The sequence below is a fragment of the Lissotriton helveticus genome, chromosome 1_2, assembly GCF_964261635.1.
Source record: "Lissotriton helveticus chromosome 1_2, aLisHel1.1, whole genome shotgun sequence".
NCBI lineage: Eukaryota > Metazoa > Chordata > Amphibia > Caudata > Salamandridae > Lissotriton > Lissotriton helveticus.
In genome coordinates this window covers 146,413,542-146,430,371 of record NC_136058.1, presented here as the reverse complement: position 1 = coordinate 146,430,371, position 16,830 = coordinate 146,413,542, and the positions used below count along the sequence as shown (strand labels likewise).

Below are 16,830 nucleotides of genomic sequence, written 5' to 3'. Positions count from 1 at the left end.
AGAAGCGTACTTGAAGTTCAATTTAATATTCCAGCTTATGAATTCATGAATCTACATATTTAATGTGGCCTTGAATTTTGCCGTCACTAAGTGCATTATTTTCAAAAAGCCAGAATCCGAGTAACAGGGTAATATAGGGAGGGGTGAATATCACTCTTCAGTGCAGTGCAGAATCTTGCTGAGACGAGAGAAGCAATCACAGTGGAGCAACAAACCACCAGCACTGCTTACATTTGAGAGTATGAGAATATAAACCAACACCACCTCACCCACTCTCAAAAGCTTACCAAAATCATGGTAATCCTAAAGTAGTTGGCCTCGCAGAAGAAAATGAACTAGGTGATTGCATAAAAATGTACCTTGTCGGGTTCAGCCTCATCAGTTAAGACTCCAGTCATTATAACCGCTTCATCTGAGGAGTATGCTAATCCTTCCACAAAATCATTTTCCTTCTTTTTAGATTCTTGAATAAATTTTTCACAAATCTTCTCGAGACCTCGCACAGGTTCATAATGCAGTTTGACATACTTCTTGGCAGGAATGATCTTAATTTCTGCTGCAACCAGGAATCCAAGAGTGCCACAGGACCATGGTACTGCGTAGAATAGGTCAGAGTTCTCTGTCTGAAAGAAGTAGGTCAGTAATTAAAATACTAGTTTTGGGTAAACAATGAACAAACATATTTAACACTGTAGCATAAAAAGAAGTCTCTTACTGGTGTACATCTGACGAGGCTTCCATCTGCAACAACAAGTTCATAGGCCAGGCAAATGTGCTGAAATAAGCCGTGATTGTGGGATGAAGATTCAATACCGGTTCCCATAATTAGGCCACCTGGAAAAAAGAAACATTAAATGGGGGCTGTCTGAGAAAATTCCTTCGACCATTGTTTCTGTATTTTAGAAGCACAAATATTGTATATGAATAGAAAGAGAAAGCATAAGCCACAGGAACACCACACAATGGTAGAGTAACCTCCATATACAACTGAGAAGGATAATCTGCCTTTAAATGTATGGGTGCAAGCTAGAAAGTAAACTCTCGATTTTTAAAAAGCGACAAAGATAAAGAAGTACATTTCACCAAAATAGGCATCAGTGAGGTGTGACTCAGAGCAGCAGCTTATTTGAGAACGCACACAGGTTTCATGTTGAAGAGTAAAGTAAAGCTGGGGTGTTGCCAGATCTTCGGCAGATCTACTTCCATTACTACAACATATCTACAAGATACCATTTAAAACTCAAGATATCACATCAAAAATATAATTGAAGCAAAAACACCTACATCAGTCCCTCAAGCGACTGCATGACACTCTGCTCTCGTAAAAAATAGTCAGTCGATAAGCTTAAACAAGATTCAAAATCCCAGAACACATTTACTGTGTAAACCTAAGGCAAAACAAATGCATAAACAACATACAAAGACATGGTAGTGTTACCATACTTTTTCTAATCATATGGAATAAACTGAGGCATGTTTTTGCCTACTCTTCATCCATCATGCTTCCAAAGTCAGCAAAAGCCTCGAATCTCATCATTGTTCTATTTATTAGCTGTATGTTTTACGTTGGTAAGTACAAATAAAAGAGAGTACTTAAGAAAAAAGAAATTCCCAAATTCTTTGAGAGGGGTTTGGGCATCAAAGATTTCACACTCAATATCTGTCTAAATGGAACTAGGATACTGTACATTTGCCACGTTATTTATTTTTGCAGCTAGGAGTTTTCTCCATTGCAAAGAACTCATTTCTTGATCAATGTGTAGCAAACCATATTTTGTGACACTATTCACAGCTCAACCTTCCCCATTCCTATCAATCTGGTAGCCCACAGGAGATTCCCTGCAAATGGCTGAAGGTGGGGGGGGGGATCCTGGTCTGTGCCTTAGTCCTTTTTGATTTCTCAGCTGCTTTTGATAGAGTCAATCCTGTTTGACATCTTGACATAATATATGGCCACAAAAGTGTTGTTTAATCTCTCCAATGTTGTGGACAGCACAGCTACAGATGGTAAATTTCACTAAGTTGGTTGAAGACAAAATCAAACGAATCATAGGCAACCCGCTGAATATCATCTTTAACTGCAATCCCTTTAACATGTAATAGAAGTGGTGGCAATGTGGAGGATATCACTGTTTATGGAATTCTCTTATGGGTGTCAGAAAGCATTGAAGGTTCACCTCTGCTTTTTGGGTGGCTGAGACCTGCTCCACACAAAAGTGGCATACCTTTTGGATTCTTCAGTATTCCACTTAGCAGTATGATGTCTCTCACCTCGTGGTTCCAGTATGACGTTAATGTGGCAAAATAGACAGTCAGCCATTTTTTGGCAGTAAGAAAACACAGAATGTGGAGAAAAACTGGGTCTATCTCAAATTAGTTTTACCCCAGAAGTGACAACTTACAAAATATAAAGGCATATTGGCTTTCAGTCACAACTCTCACATACAGAACACTGAATTGTGATTCTTCTAAATGTCACTACACTGCATTTGGGGAAAAGGTCTGACGTGACTTCCTTATAATATTGAAGCAGTTTGTCTTCTAGCTAAGACTGTGCTGAGCATCAGCCTAGTTTATTTTTTATTGATTTATCACGGAAGATTAAGTAAAAAGCTTTCTACAGGTGTTAACTTCTAAAAATCGATTTAAGATCTAGTTCGATGCAAAAGAAAAAGAAGAAAAATTGCATCCTTGGATAGAAATAAGAAAACAAATTAAACAATAGTTCTTTTTGTAAATCGGTACGCTCACCACTTCAGGAAAATAAATTGAGACGGAGGTGAAACAATGGATGTTATCAAAGGGTAACTGAGTTTGTGGCGCAGAAGCAATAATACAAATTCTTCAACTCATGGCTGATTTGAAAGAACTGGAGAACTGGCCCAAAAAACTATCCTCTTGTGCCAAAACATGAGAACTTAGATGTAGATACGGGATGCCATCAGGTCTTCAAACAAACTACCTACACTTCCTTATCAATGAACCCCAAACATGGAAATGATGAGTTGACCCCCAGAATCAATAAACGGAATGACTACAGAGCCTGTGCATGTTTGAATTAAACTCCAGTGCCAAGTCATTTTCTGGAGTGGAATAAGATTTCCCCTATGGATTTGAGGCCAAATGCTAGAAAATGTCCTCTCATTTGTTACCATCTGTCAGGAAGCTTACCAGCACCTTAAACAACCTAAGCTACTTAACAGCAGTCATGTCAAAACATTAACCAAACCACAAACCCCATGAACACTTGGGACAAGAAGTTCATGACAGGTCATGTAATCAGGGTGCTCAATACCCTGTTAAAGTCCCTTGTTTATATTATCTCCTGCTGTTTTTTCACTGCTCCTTGCAGCCGCCAGTTAAGTGCTGGCCTTAGGGCCATACTTTTCTGTGGTTTAATGCTGAATTCTTGCTTTCTGATTTCTCTATCTACGCTAGGTACATTCTTAGAAAACGTTTTTTACTCTTTGCTGCACAATTGCCAAGATTGATCACAATGAACGTAGACAAAGTATCGCTTGTCGTTTCTACTTAGAAGAATGATAATGAAGACACAGCGATTCACATTAAAGCTCTGTGTTTTGTGGAGATAAGATGAACTTTGTGTTATTTATAACACCTTATTCAATCCTAGGGTTAAATCCCTTCCGTAAGGGCAACACCCAACCCTAGTTATCACTTAGACAAATAATTCTTGTCTCCAATGGGTTAATATATTTACATGTAATATTCAGCTAGGCCTCGATCCTCTTACTTTCTCAAGGGCCATCAAGTATGGTATCCAAATTAGAATATGGAAGGGAACTGGGGCAATTTAGTTCAATAATATAAGCAAAGCTACACTATAGCCTCATAGCTAAGCTATCACTTCCCATTACTGGGTGAAAGCATATACAAACCACAAGAGCAAAAGCCACAGAAACAAGGACATTACGTGTCTTACTGCTGTTCAGCTTCTTAATGTGCAGCTCATTATCAAGGAATTGCAACAGAAGACCACGAGTACAGTTTCATTTTTTCTCATTTGTATGGCATCATCATTTCTGCATTCCTGAGCCAGTTTGAGTTACTTAAAGATAAACGTGCCATCATTTTGATTTATTTTTAACAAAAGCTGCATGCCAGACAATGTGTTCTTTTCAGATGGCTCAAGTCACAATTCTTGACAGTAGACTGAATCGCCTCACCTACTGTGAGGTCGTCAAGTTCTGGTACCACTGGGAGAGTCCAGCCAATGGAATTCAGTAGGGCTGTAACCTGGCCCATGTTGACCAGCGGCTCCACTCGGACAATCTGATAACGAAAACAAATAGAAACCGTTGTAGACTAATACATCTGAGCACTGTAGTACATAGCACAGTCTTTTATTGTAGCCCACGGCACACCACCCCAGCACCAAATAACTACCCCAGAAACATTCAAACTCCCCACATAACCTTCCGCCAACATTCTACCAGTGGCATCACAATATACAGGACATAACAATTACCCATATAAACATCTTGCACAAAACACTACATACCTAGACTGGCTAAAACGCCTTTTTGAAGAATACCATTGAACTTGAATTAAACGTTTATGTAAATTACAAAAAAGTCAACGCAGAGGGGGCACTGCAAGTCTAACATTTATTCACAAGTCATTTATTATACAATGACTGAACCTTTAGAGGGTTCCTCGTGGTACATCAACACATTTATTCAGAGTCTTATGCCCACTGAATCTTCAGTTAAGAGACTGAGGAGACCACACATTCACAGCATGCCACTAGGGCTTTAATATGTTCTATTCAAGACTTTGAGACAGACCAGAGGCCCCAACATGAATGATGGACCACTCCAAAGTTGTGAGCTGCCTGGTCATGGCACTATCTGTCACAGTATCTTGTTTATGACTGGCTAGAGAATGCAGCAGTCTGCATGTCTTATTATTAGTAAATACTTTCAAATATACTTAGAGTGGGTTTTCTCTCCACCCAGAGGAGTCTTTTATTCTTACCTCATGCCATTGGCTGCTTGTCATATGATTCCACCCTACAGGAACTACTTCCAATGGAAAGTATGAGGGACTATTTTACACCTGAACTGTATTCTCAATCATCAAGCACTATGTGCCACATTCAATTCTGTATCTGGGATAGAATCATGCTATTAACAAAACAATCCATGTTTGCTAAAGATGAGGTGAGGTATGGATCGGAGGATATATCCTTCACAATTGCATTTCTAGCTGTTGCGAACTTCAGAACTACCTTTAAATTTAAGTCCCACTCACCTACAGATGCTCCTTAGAACTTAAGCACTGTTGGATTTGGGGGTCTCTAGTTGGCACAGGTAGGTACTTGTGACAAATAGGGACCCTTGCCTCTAGTCAGGGTAAGGGGGTACACTCCTAAAATAACCCCTGCTCACTCCCTTGGTAGCTTGGCACGAGCAGACCGGCTTATCTCAGAGGCAGAGTGCAAAGCATTTGTGACCACATACAGTAATCAAGTGACAACACTACAGATGGACACCACACAGGTTTTATATCAAAAATAAGTATTCTTTATATAGACTTAAACACAAGACCACAAACAACAAAAATCCACAATACTATACTTAAAATGGTAGTTTTAGCTTAGTTCTGTTCAGTTCTTAAAATGCGACACTTTAAGTCAATGTACCTTCTGATGCGTTACGTTTCGACAACAAAAGTGTTGCAGCGATGGAAATGCGGCAAAGTTCCGGTGCAAAGAAATAAAGACGTGAAGATCTACCAGATGCGGCACGCTTCTCCAATGATGCGAGAAGTCTCGATTCGATGCGTCAGCTGCAGCGGCGACACCCTTGTTCAGCTATGCGACGGCAACAGCTTCGGCTGCGACACTCTTCTCCGACGTTTGCGAGACGCTTACGCACAATGCGACAACTACAGCAGCGATATCCAAGATGCGACGGCAGCAACTCCGACGACGGCACACTTCTCTGTGGATGCGAGGCGCTTTTCTTGATGCGGTGCAATACGACCGCTACAGCGGCAACATCCACGATGCGACGGCAGCAGCAGCGATGGCAACACGCTTCTTCCTCGTTGCAAGGCGCTTCTCTCGATGCGGTGCAATACGACAGCTACAGCGGCTACATCCAAGATGCAACGGCAGCAGAAGCAGCGACGGCAACATGCTTCCTCTTCATTGCGAGATGCTTCTCTCGATGCGGTGCAATACGACAGCTACAGCGGGGACATCCAAGATGCGACGGCAGCAGCAGTGACGGCAATACGCTTCTTCCTCTTGAGTCGCGCTCCCAGCTCCTTGCGACACGTAGTCCCTCAGAAGGCCCAAAACAGCAGCAGGCATTTCCTAAGGAACTCTGGGGAGCTGGGGGTTCAAGTCTGTTGTCCCTGAGACTTCAGCAGGAGGCAAGCTCTGTTCCAAGCCCTTGGAGATCCTTACAAGTTGATGAAAGTACCCAAAGTCCCTTTCTCCTCTCTTTGGCAGTCAGGCAACCACTGCAGGCCAATCCCCCAAGCAGCACTTCAGCTTAGGGGTAGTCTCTCCTCAGTTGCTTCAGGTTCCTCTCCTCAGCAAAAGTTTCTTCTTGTTTGTCCAAAAGTGATCACAATTCTTGGAATCAGGGTAACACTACTTATACCCCAAAATCCTTTGTCCTCTGTGGGCAGAGGGGCCGTTGCCCAGTCCAAACCAGTTCTGGAACACTCGGTTTACATGACTCCTTCTTTCCTTTCACAGTGCAGGGCAGAAACATCAGACACCCCACAGGAGGTGGAGCCAGCATTGTGAAGGGAAAGCACAACCTTGGAGCACTTTGTTGACAAGATTCCTTCTCTTCTTTCACTGTGCAGGGCAGAGACATCAGCCGCACCCCAGGAGGTGGAGCAGGCATTGTGGAAGGCAGGCACAACCCTATTCAGGTCCCAGGTGCAACTCCTCCCACCCATCTAGATGAAAATCTCTCTATTCACCACAGGGCTGACTCATTCTGTCTCTTAGAATCCCCCAGCCCTGTCACTCAAAAACACCAGACAAGGAATACACAACCTAGCAGAGGCAGGCTTGGATAATTAGACCAGTAAATGCCTACTTTCTAAAAGTGGTATTTTCAAACACAGAATGTTAAAACCAACTTCACTAAAAGATGCATTTTATCATTCTGAGTCCAGGCATACTAAACTCTAATTTCTACCATGTTCCCGGAGTCAGTTAGGATTATATGGTGTAATAATCTAACTACCCATTCTGGCCTATGGCGAACAGGTAGCCTTGCAATAGTGAACAACGAAAATGGCTGTAATTTACCATTAGGACATGCCACACACACCAGGGCTTGTACTGCCTTCTACTTACAATGCACCCTACCCTTGGGCCTACCATAGGGGAGAAAAGGGAAGGTTTAGGGACTGGCAAGTGGGTGCACGTGCTCAGTCAACATGGCAGTACCAGACTGCACACAGGCTCTGCTATGGCAGACCTTAGACACATTTTACAAGGCTGCTTCTGTGGGTGGCACACTTGGATTCACATGCCCTGGGCACACTCAGTGCACTATAGGGTCTGACAATTAAAACAATTAAAACAAATCAGTCAATGGAATCACCAATTCGTAAACCAATTCACAATACGTAGCACTCGCACTGTGGCACTGGACAGCAGTGGCACAGTGGCACAGTGCCCAAAGCATCCAACACCAGCAAAAAGACATGAGGCAACAGCAAAAGTGGAAGGGAGACCCACGCCAATGGTGCCAGGTCTAACAAGCACCAAATGCAAACTGCTGAAAAACACATCTTTATTTTTCCAAATTTTGAAAGCGGCTCAGTCTGGTTGTAAATTAACCAAGTACCACAGGCAGGCTTTGCAAGGCTTAGGTGCAAGGAACAAAAACGTCCACACATTTCAGACACCAAAAAAGCCAGACAACTGAAACATAGTCCAGCAAGTAAATTGGGATAACAATTTGGTAGGTTGGCGAAAACTTCTCAAAGTTTATTCTCCCTACACTGAAACTTTTTCATGTTCCCAACTTATGTAATTTGCACAAAGGATACACCTCCATTTTCAGCTTTCTGGTGCAAGGGACACCATTAGTCACTTCTGAAACTAAAACATATCCTCCCGTTTTTAGGTTTCACAAGGGACAGTTAAATGATCTAGGTGACCTCCTACCATGAATACTTTGGGTCCACCCCCTTCAGCCATTGGCTTCCATTAGTTTTTCAGGGTTTGCCTTTGCTTATAAGACCTGTCCATCAAGGCTGTGGCACTTAGTGGCTGGTTACACTGTACTATTCCTGTTCCCATTACATTTCGTTGAACGGATTTGAATAGTCCTAAACACTTCTGCTGGCCACCTTCTCAATTTTTCTCGCCATGTTAGCGCCACCTTCCTTGCGCTCCATCCTATCTGTGTATTTGCTTTCCCTAGGTCATCCTGGTCTTGTCCACACATTCTCCTTGCGTAGTCCTCATCCTCTCTCTGCTCTCGCTCTCCCTCTTTATCATTGCTCCCAGTGCTTTTGCTTCCCCTGCTCCCTGTTACCCTTGCTCAGTGTCCTCCCTATCACGGCTCCCTTGCTTTTGCATACACTCGCTCGCTCAGTGGGCTCTCTATTCTTGTCCCCTGTGCTTTCAATTCCCCCCCGCTCCTCATCATTGTGCCCAGTACGTTCGCTTGCCCTGTCCCCACCTCACATTCACTTCTGTCATGGTCCGTAAGGGTTTAGCTTTTTCTAGGTCCCCACCTGAATTTGCATGATTGTTTCCAATGCTTTGGCTTTCCATTTTGTTTGTGAAAGTGAGTGTGCAAATTTAAATGTTGAAGCCATACCGTCTCTATGTTCCGATGTGCTTAAACCAAAAGCACAGTAGAGTCGTTTGCTATTGTTTTGCTTCACTTTCAACAAAAGAAAACATTAAAGGGTATTTGCTCTGGTTGTAAAGCTCAGGGATCCTTGGACTAACGGGGAGGTGATAGACAGCTGTGAGACCTGTAGTAATGATCTATAGTTTTGCCGTCTGCTGGACGAAAGACTTGTGTCTGACTAGAGGCACCTCTAGTAATGGTCTATGGTACTGAAGTCTGCTACAGCTTTTAATAATGGTGTAAAGTTCAGCAGGCTGCATCAAAAAAGAGCAGACTGCAGCTTTTCAATAATTCATGTTTGGCCAAGGTTTTGTGTGTACTGTGTTTATTTAAATTTGGTCTCTTTGGCAAGTACGGAACCTGCCATATGAAGAAGTAATGTCAACACTGTGGGTCTGGCTTGCAGTTTTAGTTGCAAGCAAGTCAACAATGTATCTTTCTCTATACCCTTCCAACAAGTAGGTTCTCCAAACGCTACAGCTCACTTCATGTTTAACCACACTGCCTTCACACCTTCTCTACCAACATCATTTGGCTACTTGTTTCTCAAAGAATGTGTTGCAAATCAAATATATGCACAGATTTACTAATTACAGAAGAATCTGAAGCCACCCCAATTCAACTTTCCTGTCCTCCCTGTGCCTCCTGTCATTTCAACTATTTCGGTCTGCACTCCCTTCGCTTGGAATGCTCTCTCTGTTCACAGGCGACATTTCTCCTACTCCAATCTGTCCATCAGAAACTGAATACATATGTGTTTCCACTTCTCTCAAAACATTTTTCTTGGACACCGCTCTTTCTGCAGGGTCATCCCCAAACATGCTGCCTTCACTGCTCCATAGTTTGCTGAACTCGTTTTTGCTGGCCTTAGGATTCCGCTCCTTACCAGTGGTAACCAGGGCTACAGTGCTTGTATTCTCTCGTTAAAACACTTTTTGATTTGCCTACACCCAATTGGCATATTTACTTTACATGTAAGACCCTAGTAAAGTTACACTACATGTTCCCAGAGCCTGTAAAGAACAAGTTACTTACCTTCGGTAACGCTTTTTCTGGTGGAAACAGTATCTGCCTGTGGATTCCTCACCTTGTGAATATCCCCTGCGCCAGCAGCATACAGAATTTTTTTGTAGCTCTCCACGCCAATGAGGACGACGTTGTAGAACCTTGGCTCCGCTCCCGACTCCGCTGACGTCACTGGAGCCATAAAGGAGCCTCGTCGGCGTGATGACGTCAGTTCTGCCCTTTTTTCCGTGCCTTGGAGGCACACCGACGGACCGACACCAATATGTACAGTATACATAGTACACAGAATTTGAAACAATACACACAGTGTAAAACCAATTCAGAAAAACACTTCCATTGAAATTACAATTAAACAGTATCAACATTGTAGGTATACAAGGGTGGACAACGGGGAGGCGGGTGGGTCAGTGAGGAATCCACAGGCAGATACTGTATCCACCAGAAAAAGAGTTACCGAAGGTAAGTAACTTGTTCTTCTGATGGATACATCTGCCAGTGGATTCCTCACCTTGTGAATACAGTCCCACAGTAGTCCCCACTCCCGGAGGAGGGTGTTCACCCTTTTATACCAGAAAATCTTGAAGGACAGAACGCGCAAAGTGACCATCACTTCGGAATCTATGCAATAATGCTTCACAAAAGTGTGGAGGGATGCCCAAGTTGCCACCCTACAAATGTCCTCAACAGGAACACCTCTAGATAAGGCAGATGTAGAAGACTTTGCTCTGGTAGAATGAGCTCTTAAACCCTCTCGAGGTTCCTTACCGGCCAAAGAGTAACAAATCTTGATGCACAAGACAATCCATCTGGAAAGTGTGCGCTTGTGCACCGCTCTGCCTTTCCTGCAGCCAGCAAAGCCCACGAAGAACTGGTCATCCACACGATAGTCTTTAGTTCTATCAAGGTAGAAGCTCACCGCCCTCTTTGGGTCCAAGCGGTGAAGCCGCTCCTCCTCCTTGGAAGGGTGAGGGGGAGGATAGAAGGAAGGAAGGATAATGGACTGTCCCAAATGAAAGGGAGTTACCACTTTAGGTAGAAAAGCAGCCCTGGTCATGAGAACCATTCTATCAGCATGAATAGTCAAGAATGAGGGTTTTGAACTCAGAGTTTGAAGCTCACTTTCCCTCCTTGTCGAGGTAATGGCAACAAGAAAAACAGTTTTTAACGACAATTACCTCAAGAGACACTTGTGTAACGGCTCGAAGGGAGAACCCATCAAGTAGGTTAAGACAAGATTTAAGTCCCATTGAGGCAAAAAAAAGGAGTAGGCGGATATTTGTTGGTAAGGCCCTTAATGAATCGCAACACAATGGGTGATTTAAACAAGGACAGCTGGTCCGGCAAGCAAAGGAACGCAGACAAAGCCGATAAATAGCCTTTCACAGTAGCCACAGCAAAACCCTGCTGGGCAAGAGACAGAGCAAACTGAAGAATGTCAGATAAGCGATCCCTTAAAGGGTCAATAGATTTCTCCCCACACCAATAAACACATTTGGACCACCTATATGAATAAATAGACTTGGTGGAAAGATGTCTGGCGGACAAAATACCATCCACCACGTCAGAAGGAAGAGAAAAAGAATTCAGGTTGCCCCGTTCAATCTCCAGGCATGAAGGTGTAAGGTCTGGATGTGGGGGTGTAGAACCTGCCCCTGCGACTGCAAGAGGAGGTCTGCCCTGAGAGGGAGACAGAGCGGAGGGCACGAGGATAGGTGGAGAAGATCTGTATACCACACCTTTCTTGGCCAATCCAGGGCGATCAATATAACTTGGGCCCGGTCTTGACGAATCTTCCTCAGAACTTGAGGAATCAAGGGTATGGGAGGAAACGCATAAAGGAGTTGTGAGACCCAAAGCTCCCTGCATCGTATACTGGAGACTGCAGAAAGACGGGCAGTGAGCGTTCTTTTGAGTGGCAAACAGGTCCACCCGAGGTTTTCCCCACGTCCGGAAGATGTGAGGAACCACCTCCGGATGAAGTCTCCACTCGTTGTCGGCTGAGAACTGCCGACTGAGACTGTCTGTAAGCACGTTTAGAACTCCGGCCAGATGATTTGCCATCAGACAAATCTGATGGTCCTGAACCCAGGACCAGAGACGAAGAGCCTCTCCGCAAAGGCAATGCGATCCCACTCCTCCCTGTTTGTTAACATACCACATCGCGGTAGTGTTGTCCGTTAGGACTGGAACCGACTGACCGCGAAGGGAAGTGAAAAAGGCCTTGAGCGCTAAACGTACCGCCCGAAACTCCAGAAGGTTGATGTGAAGCAACCTTTCCTCTGGAGACCAAAGACCCTTGATCTCCAGGTCCCACAGATGAGCACCCCACCTTAGAGTGGATGTATCAGTTATCACTGTGGCCACCGATGGTGGGAGATGGAAGGGCTTTCCCTGAGTCAGATTGCCCTCCACGCTCCACAAAGACAGATCTGCTGCCGCTTCTCTGGAGATCCTGTGATCTCTGTTGTGCTGATACCACTGCCTGCGGAGACACCACTGGAGCGCCCTAATGTGCCAGCGTGCATGGTTGACCAACAGAATACAGGAAGCGAAAAGACCGAGCAGGCGAAGGACCTTCAGGACTGGAACAACCGCTCCATTGTAAAACAAGGGAATCATTTCCTGAATGTCGAGAATACTTTGTGGAGGTGGGAATGCTCGACAGACAGTAGTGTCCAGTACCGCCCCTATGAACAGGTTGCGCTGAGAAGGCACTAGATGAGACTTTGGTACATTTATCGAAAAACCCAATTTGGGTACTTGGTTACATTTATCGAAAAACCCAATTTGTACAACAGCTGCGTTGTCACTTGCAGATGATGACACACCCTCTCAGACGAACCTGCTTTGATCAGCCTGTCGTCTAGATAGGGGAAAACTAAAATCCCGACCTTCTGAGATGGGCTGCCACCACTGCCATCACCTTGGTGAAGACTCTAGGTGCAGCAACCCTGACCCCTTTGCTGACCTGGAACCACCTCTATTGCACCTTTTTAAAATAATGTTAGAACCTCCTCGTGCAGGAGAAGAAGGTGGTCCTCCGAACAAGCTCCTTGGCAAGGAGGGTAATTTGGAGGGAATTCCCGAAAGGAGAGAGCATGCCCATTCTCCACAAGATTGAGAACCCAAAAGGTCTGCAGTGACCGATTCCCAATCTTGCAGAAAATAAGTAAGCCGACCCCCTACAGGACCGACATGATCCTGAATGGCAGATCCAGGGCTGCTTTGCTGTGGTAACAGGAGAGGAGGTAGAGGAGGAGGAGGGCTGACGACCTAGTGGGCGACCTCTATTCTCGCCCCTGTAGGTTCTATGCAAGGTGTTTTGCTGCTGCTGTTGCTGCGGTTGTTTGTAGGAGCGAAAGGACGATCTCCCAAAGCCTCTATACCTCTTAAAAGATGAACCCCTAGGCTGAGATTGAAGGCCGAAAGACTTGGCCGTTGCCTTACTCTCTTTAAATATCTCCAGAGCCGCATCAGCCTTCTTGCCAAAGAGACCAGAGCCATTGAAAGGGAGATCCAAAAGAGTTGCCTGTACATCAGGGGAGAACTCTGAAGATTTTAGCCAGGCACTTCTCCTTGTAGCCACAGAAGATCCCATGATCCTGGCGACAGTCTGCCGTATCCAAACCACTTTGAATCACCTGAGGAGCAGCCGCTTGAGTGTCCTGTAACACCTCAGACAATTTTGGGGCAAGTTGTTTAGCTGATTCCATAAGGGCATGGATATAGCGGCCCATAAGACAGGTGGCATTGGTTGACTTAAGGGCCATGCTAGCCGAAGAAAACACCTTCTTAGCGGACTGGTCAAGCTTCTTTGACTCTCTGTTCGCCGGAACCTGCGGAAAGGCACCAGTAAACTTCTTTGAACAGGCTGCCTGGACTACTAGACTCTCAGGAGAAGGGTGTGATGATAAAAATTCAGGATCCCCTGGAGCCGCCCTATATCTCCTTGCAATTGTTTTAACTGCTGGAGCCGAGAATGGTTTGCGCCAGACTTCCAATACAGGATCGGTAATTGCCTCATTAAATGGTAGCAGAGGTTCTACAACAGAAGTAGGAGAGTGGAGAACTTCCATCAGTATGTTAGACTTAAATTCAACAGAAGGAAGCTGAAGGTCCAAAAGTTCTGCTGCCTTTTTAATAACTGAATGGTAGGGGGCAACATCCTTTGACGGAGCATCCGAAACAAGAGAAAGTTTCCATTCAGGAGACATATCAAGTCCATTTGCCTCTTAACTCCATAAAACAGTCATCAGAGTCCTCAACCTCACCTTCCTCCATTTCCTCTAGATGAAATCTCTGTTCTGCCAAAACTCTCTGAGCCACTCTCCTAAATCTTATTCTAGGGGCCAAAGCCGATGGAGCCGAGACCGACTCTGAAGGACCTGGAACCTGCGTCGTACACTGATCCGTCACCACAGAGGGAAATGCCAAGACAGCGCCGTCGGGAGGAATGGCATGAATGGAGCCTGGGCATAGGCCTGAGGAACTCCCAAATTAAATGCGAATGGACCCATAGGACCCGCAGGTGCTCCAGAGGGGTACATAGCTCTATGGAATACTCCATACATCGCATTTAGATAATGCGAAGGATCTTGTCTCAGGCTAGGAAAAGGAAGATATGCCCCAGGGACAGACCCAGAAGCAGGCGTTACCGTGTTCCGGCCAGCCGGCGCCGACAGCGGTTCCGATGGAGTCGCCTGTTCATCCGGCACAGGAACGTCTTCTACCGGAGCCGGAGAATGTCCCGAAGTCGGTGAAGGAACCGGTGTCGGAGATCGAACAGAAGAAACTGCAGGCGATGCAGATTTCTCCAGGGAAGCTGGATTCGAGGGAGAAGCTGGATTCGAGGGAGAAGCTTGATCCGAAGGAGGAAACGACACAAAGTCCTTACGGCGTTGATGGACTGTAGAAGCCAACTTTGGCGCCGTCTCTCTATCAGAATGATGTTTCAAAGAGTGCCTCTTCTTCTTATGCTTCTTGACTCTTGAAGCATGCCCCGATGTCGATCTCGAGCCCGACCTGGAGCGAGACCTCGACCTCGATCTTCTTCTTCCTCTTTTTTTCTTTCATTTTTGCCATGAAGAGCTTCACTTCTCTTTCTTTCAAGGCCTTTGGATTCATTTTCCTGCAACAGGCACATCCCTCGACGTCGTGATCTGATGATAAGCACCAGAGGCAGTCTTCCTGTGGATCAGTAATGGACATATGCCCTCCGCATTCCCTGCAGGGCTTGAACCCGGACTTCCTCGACAACATCCTTGAGAAGAAACAAGAAGAAGCACAGGAATACAGCCAGAAACACAAAGTATCAAGTCAAAAAACGGAGAGTCCCAGAAAAACCGTTAGCGTCGACGGCGCGGAAAAAAGGGAACTGACGTCATCACGCCGACAAGGCTCCTTTATCGCTCCAGCGACGTCTGAGGAGTCGCGAGCGGAGCCAAGGTTCTACGACGCCATACTTGTCGGCGTGGAGAGCTACAAAAAACTTCCGAATGCTGCTGGCGCAGGGGATATTCACAAGGTGAGGAATCCACTGGCAGATGTATCCATCAGAATTCCAGGCTACAAGTGGGTCTGCAAAACGGATTGTGCCATCCACTTACGTAGCCCTTTAAACACATCTCAAGGCCTGCCATTGCAGCCTGTGTGTGTGCAGGTTTAAGCTGCCCTTTCGACCTGGCAAAATAAACCTTTTGCCTGACCCCAAACCTTCCTTTCTAATGCATATGTCACCCCTTTACAGCAGTCTGCCAACGCAATCCTGAGGCTCAAGATCAAGATCAGCTGCCTCTCACTGATTGCTGTTCTCCAAATATGCAAGCAAAAAGCAGTGGCAGCAACACTTTACCATGCAGAATTATGGGGGTATAGCAAAAGCACACCGCTACAAAAGATGGAAAACGCTTTCTTGAGATCGCTGTTACGTAGGAGCCATGGCACACCGCTTCTTACCTTGTATCCCTATTTCTGAGCTCATAGCTCTAGCCATGGTCCTGTTTTGGTTACGCTTAAAGTGTAATTGCTACAGAGAGTCCAATCTGAGAGCACTGCTTGAAGTGTCCCCTGTAGGGAAAATCAACCATAATTCTAGGAAAGATATGCAAGAAACTGGCCTCAAGCATCTTTGGCTAGAGCCAGCCCACATTACCAGGACCACTGCTGCCATGGTCAAAGAAGCATTGCTACATACTAAACTCAAGGTTCGTATTGGCATAGCGTGCTCGTCGCTCTTAACTTGCAACTATCTGCACACAAAGCAGGCCATGGGCATGGAACAATATCTGAATGATATTAACCCAGAAGCGCTTTATACCTCAAATTCCGCCTAGGCACTTTGACCATTAAAATGTATACTGCCAAATTCTCTAACAGCTGCATCAACTCTGAACTCTGTGATTACAAAGTGAGTGGCAAGGTTTCAACAATGCACTTTATACTAATTTTGTACCATGTCTAAGCATTTATGTACTAAATGGCTTATCCTACAGGTTAATTAATTTTTGACCTCATCTTGCACAAAAGCACTAGAACTTTGCGCCAAATCAGAATTGCAAACCATCTACAAGCCCGTGTCCAGTTATATTATGGGAGCTTGATCTATCACAAGAAGGTCACAGACAGCCCTTACTACGGCTACTGATTAATGATGGTCTTATTCAACTGGGACTGTTTTCTTGGGGTTTAATTGATATATCTTGTGTAACTGGAAAGTTTACTGTTATTGAAATGTTATTTTTAGCATCTTATGGCAAAAACATGCTAATTGCTACCCTCTTGCCTGGGTAATAAGAGCTGGACCTGCAACTTCATCTTGAACTAAGAACCCCAGAGCAACTCCAAGGGCTAGTCTGCTGGCCTCCAGATCTGATAGCCGCAGTTGGTACTTTATGGTTTTAGGCTTTATTTTGCAATTTATTCTTCACAAATGTATAACTTT

The 16,830-nt window shown here is 44.9% G+C and overlaps 1 protein-coding gene across 1 annotated transcript in view; it reads right to left on the bottom strand.

Moving 5' to 3' along the window:
* The window catches only part of DHCR24 (24-dehydrocholesterol reductase), a 164,221-nt gene that overhangs the window by 108,599 nt on the left and 38,792 nt on the right, over positions 1-16,830 (bottom strand). Inside the window, exons 3-5 of the mRNA XM_078670222.1 lie at positions 4,188-4,293; positions 716-834; positions 360-623 (exon numbers count right to left, since the gene is read on the bottom strand). Of these exons, the coding sequence (XP_078526348.1) occupies positions 360-623; positions 716-834; positions 4,188-4,293 (489 nt within the window). The remainder of the gene's footprint in view (positions 1-359; positions 624-715; positions 835-4,187; positions 4,294-16,830) is intronic.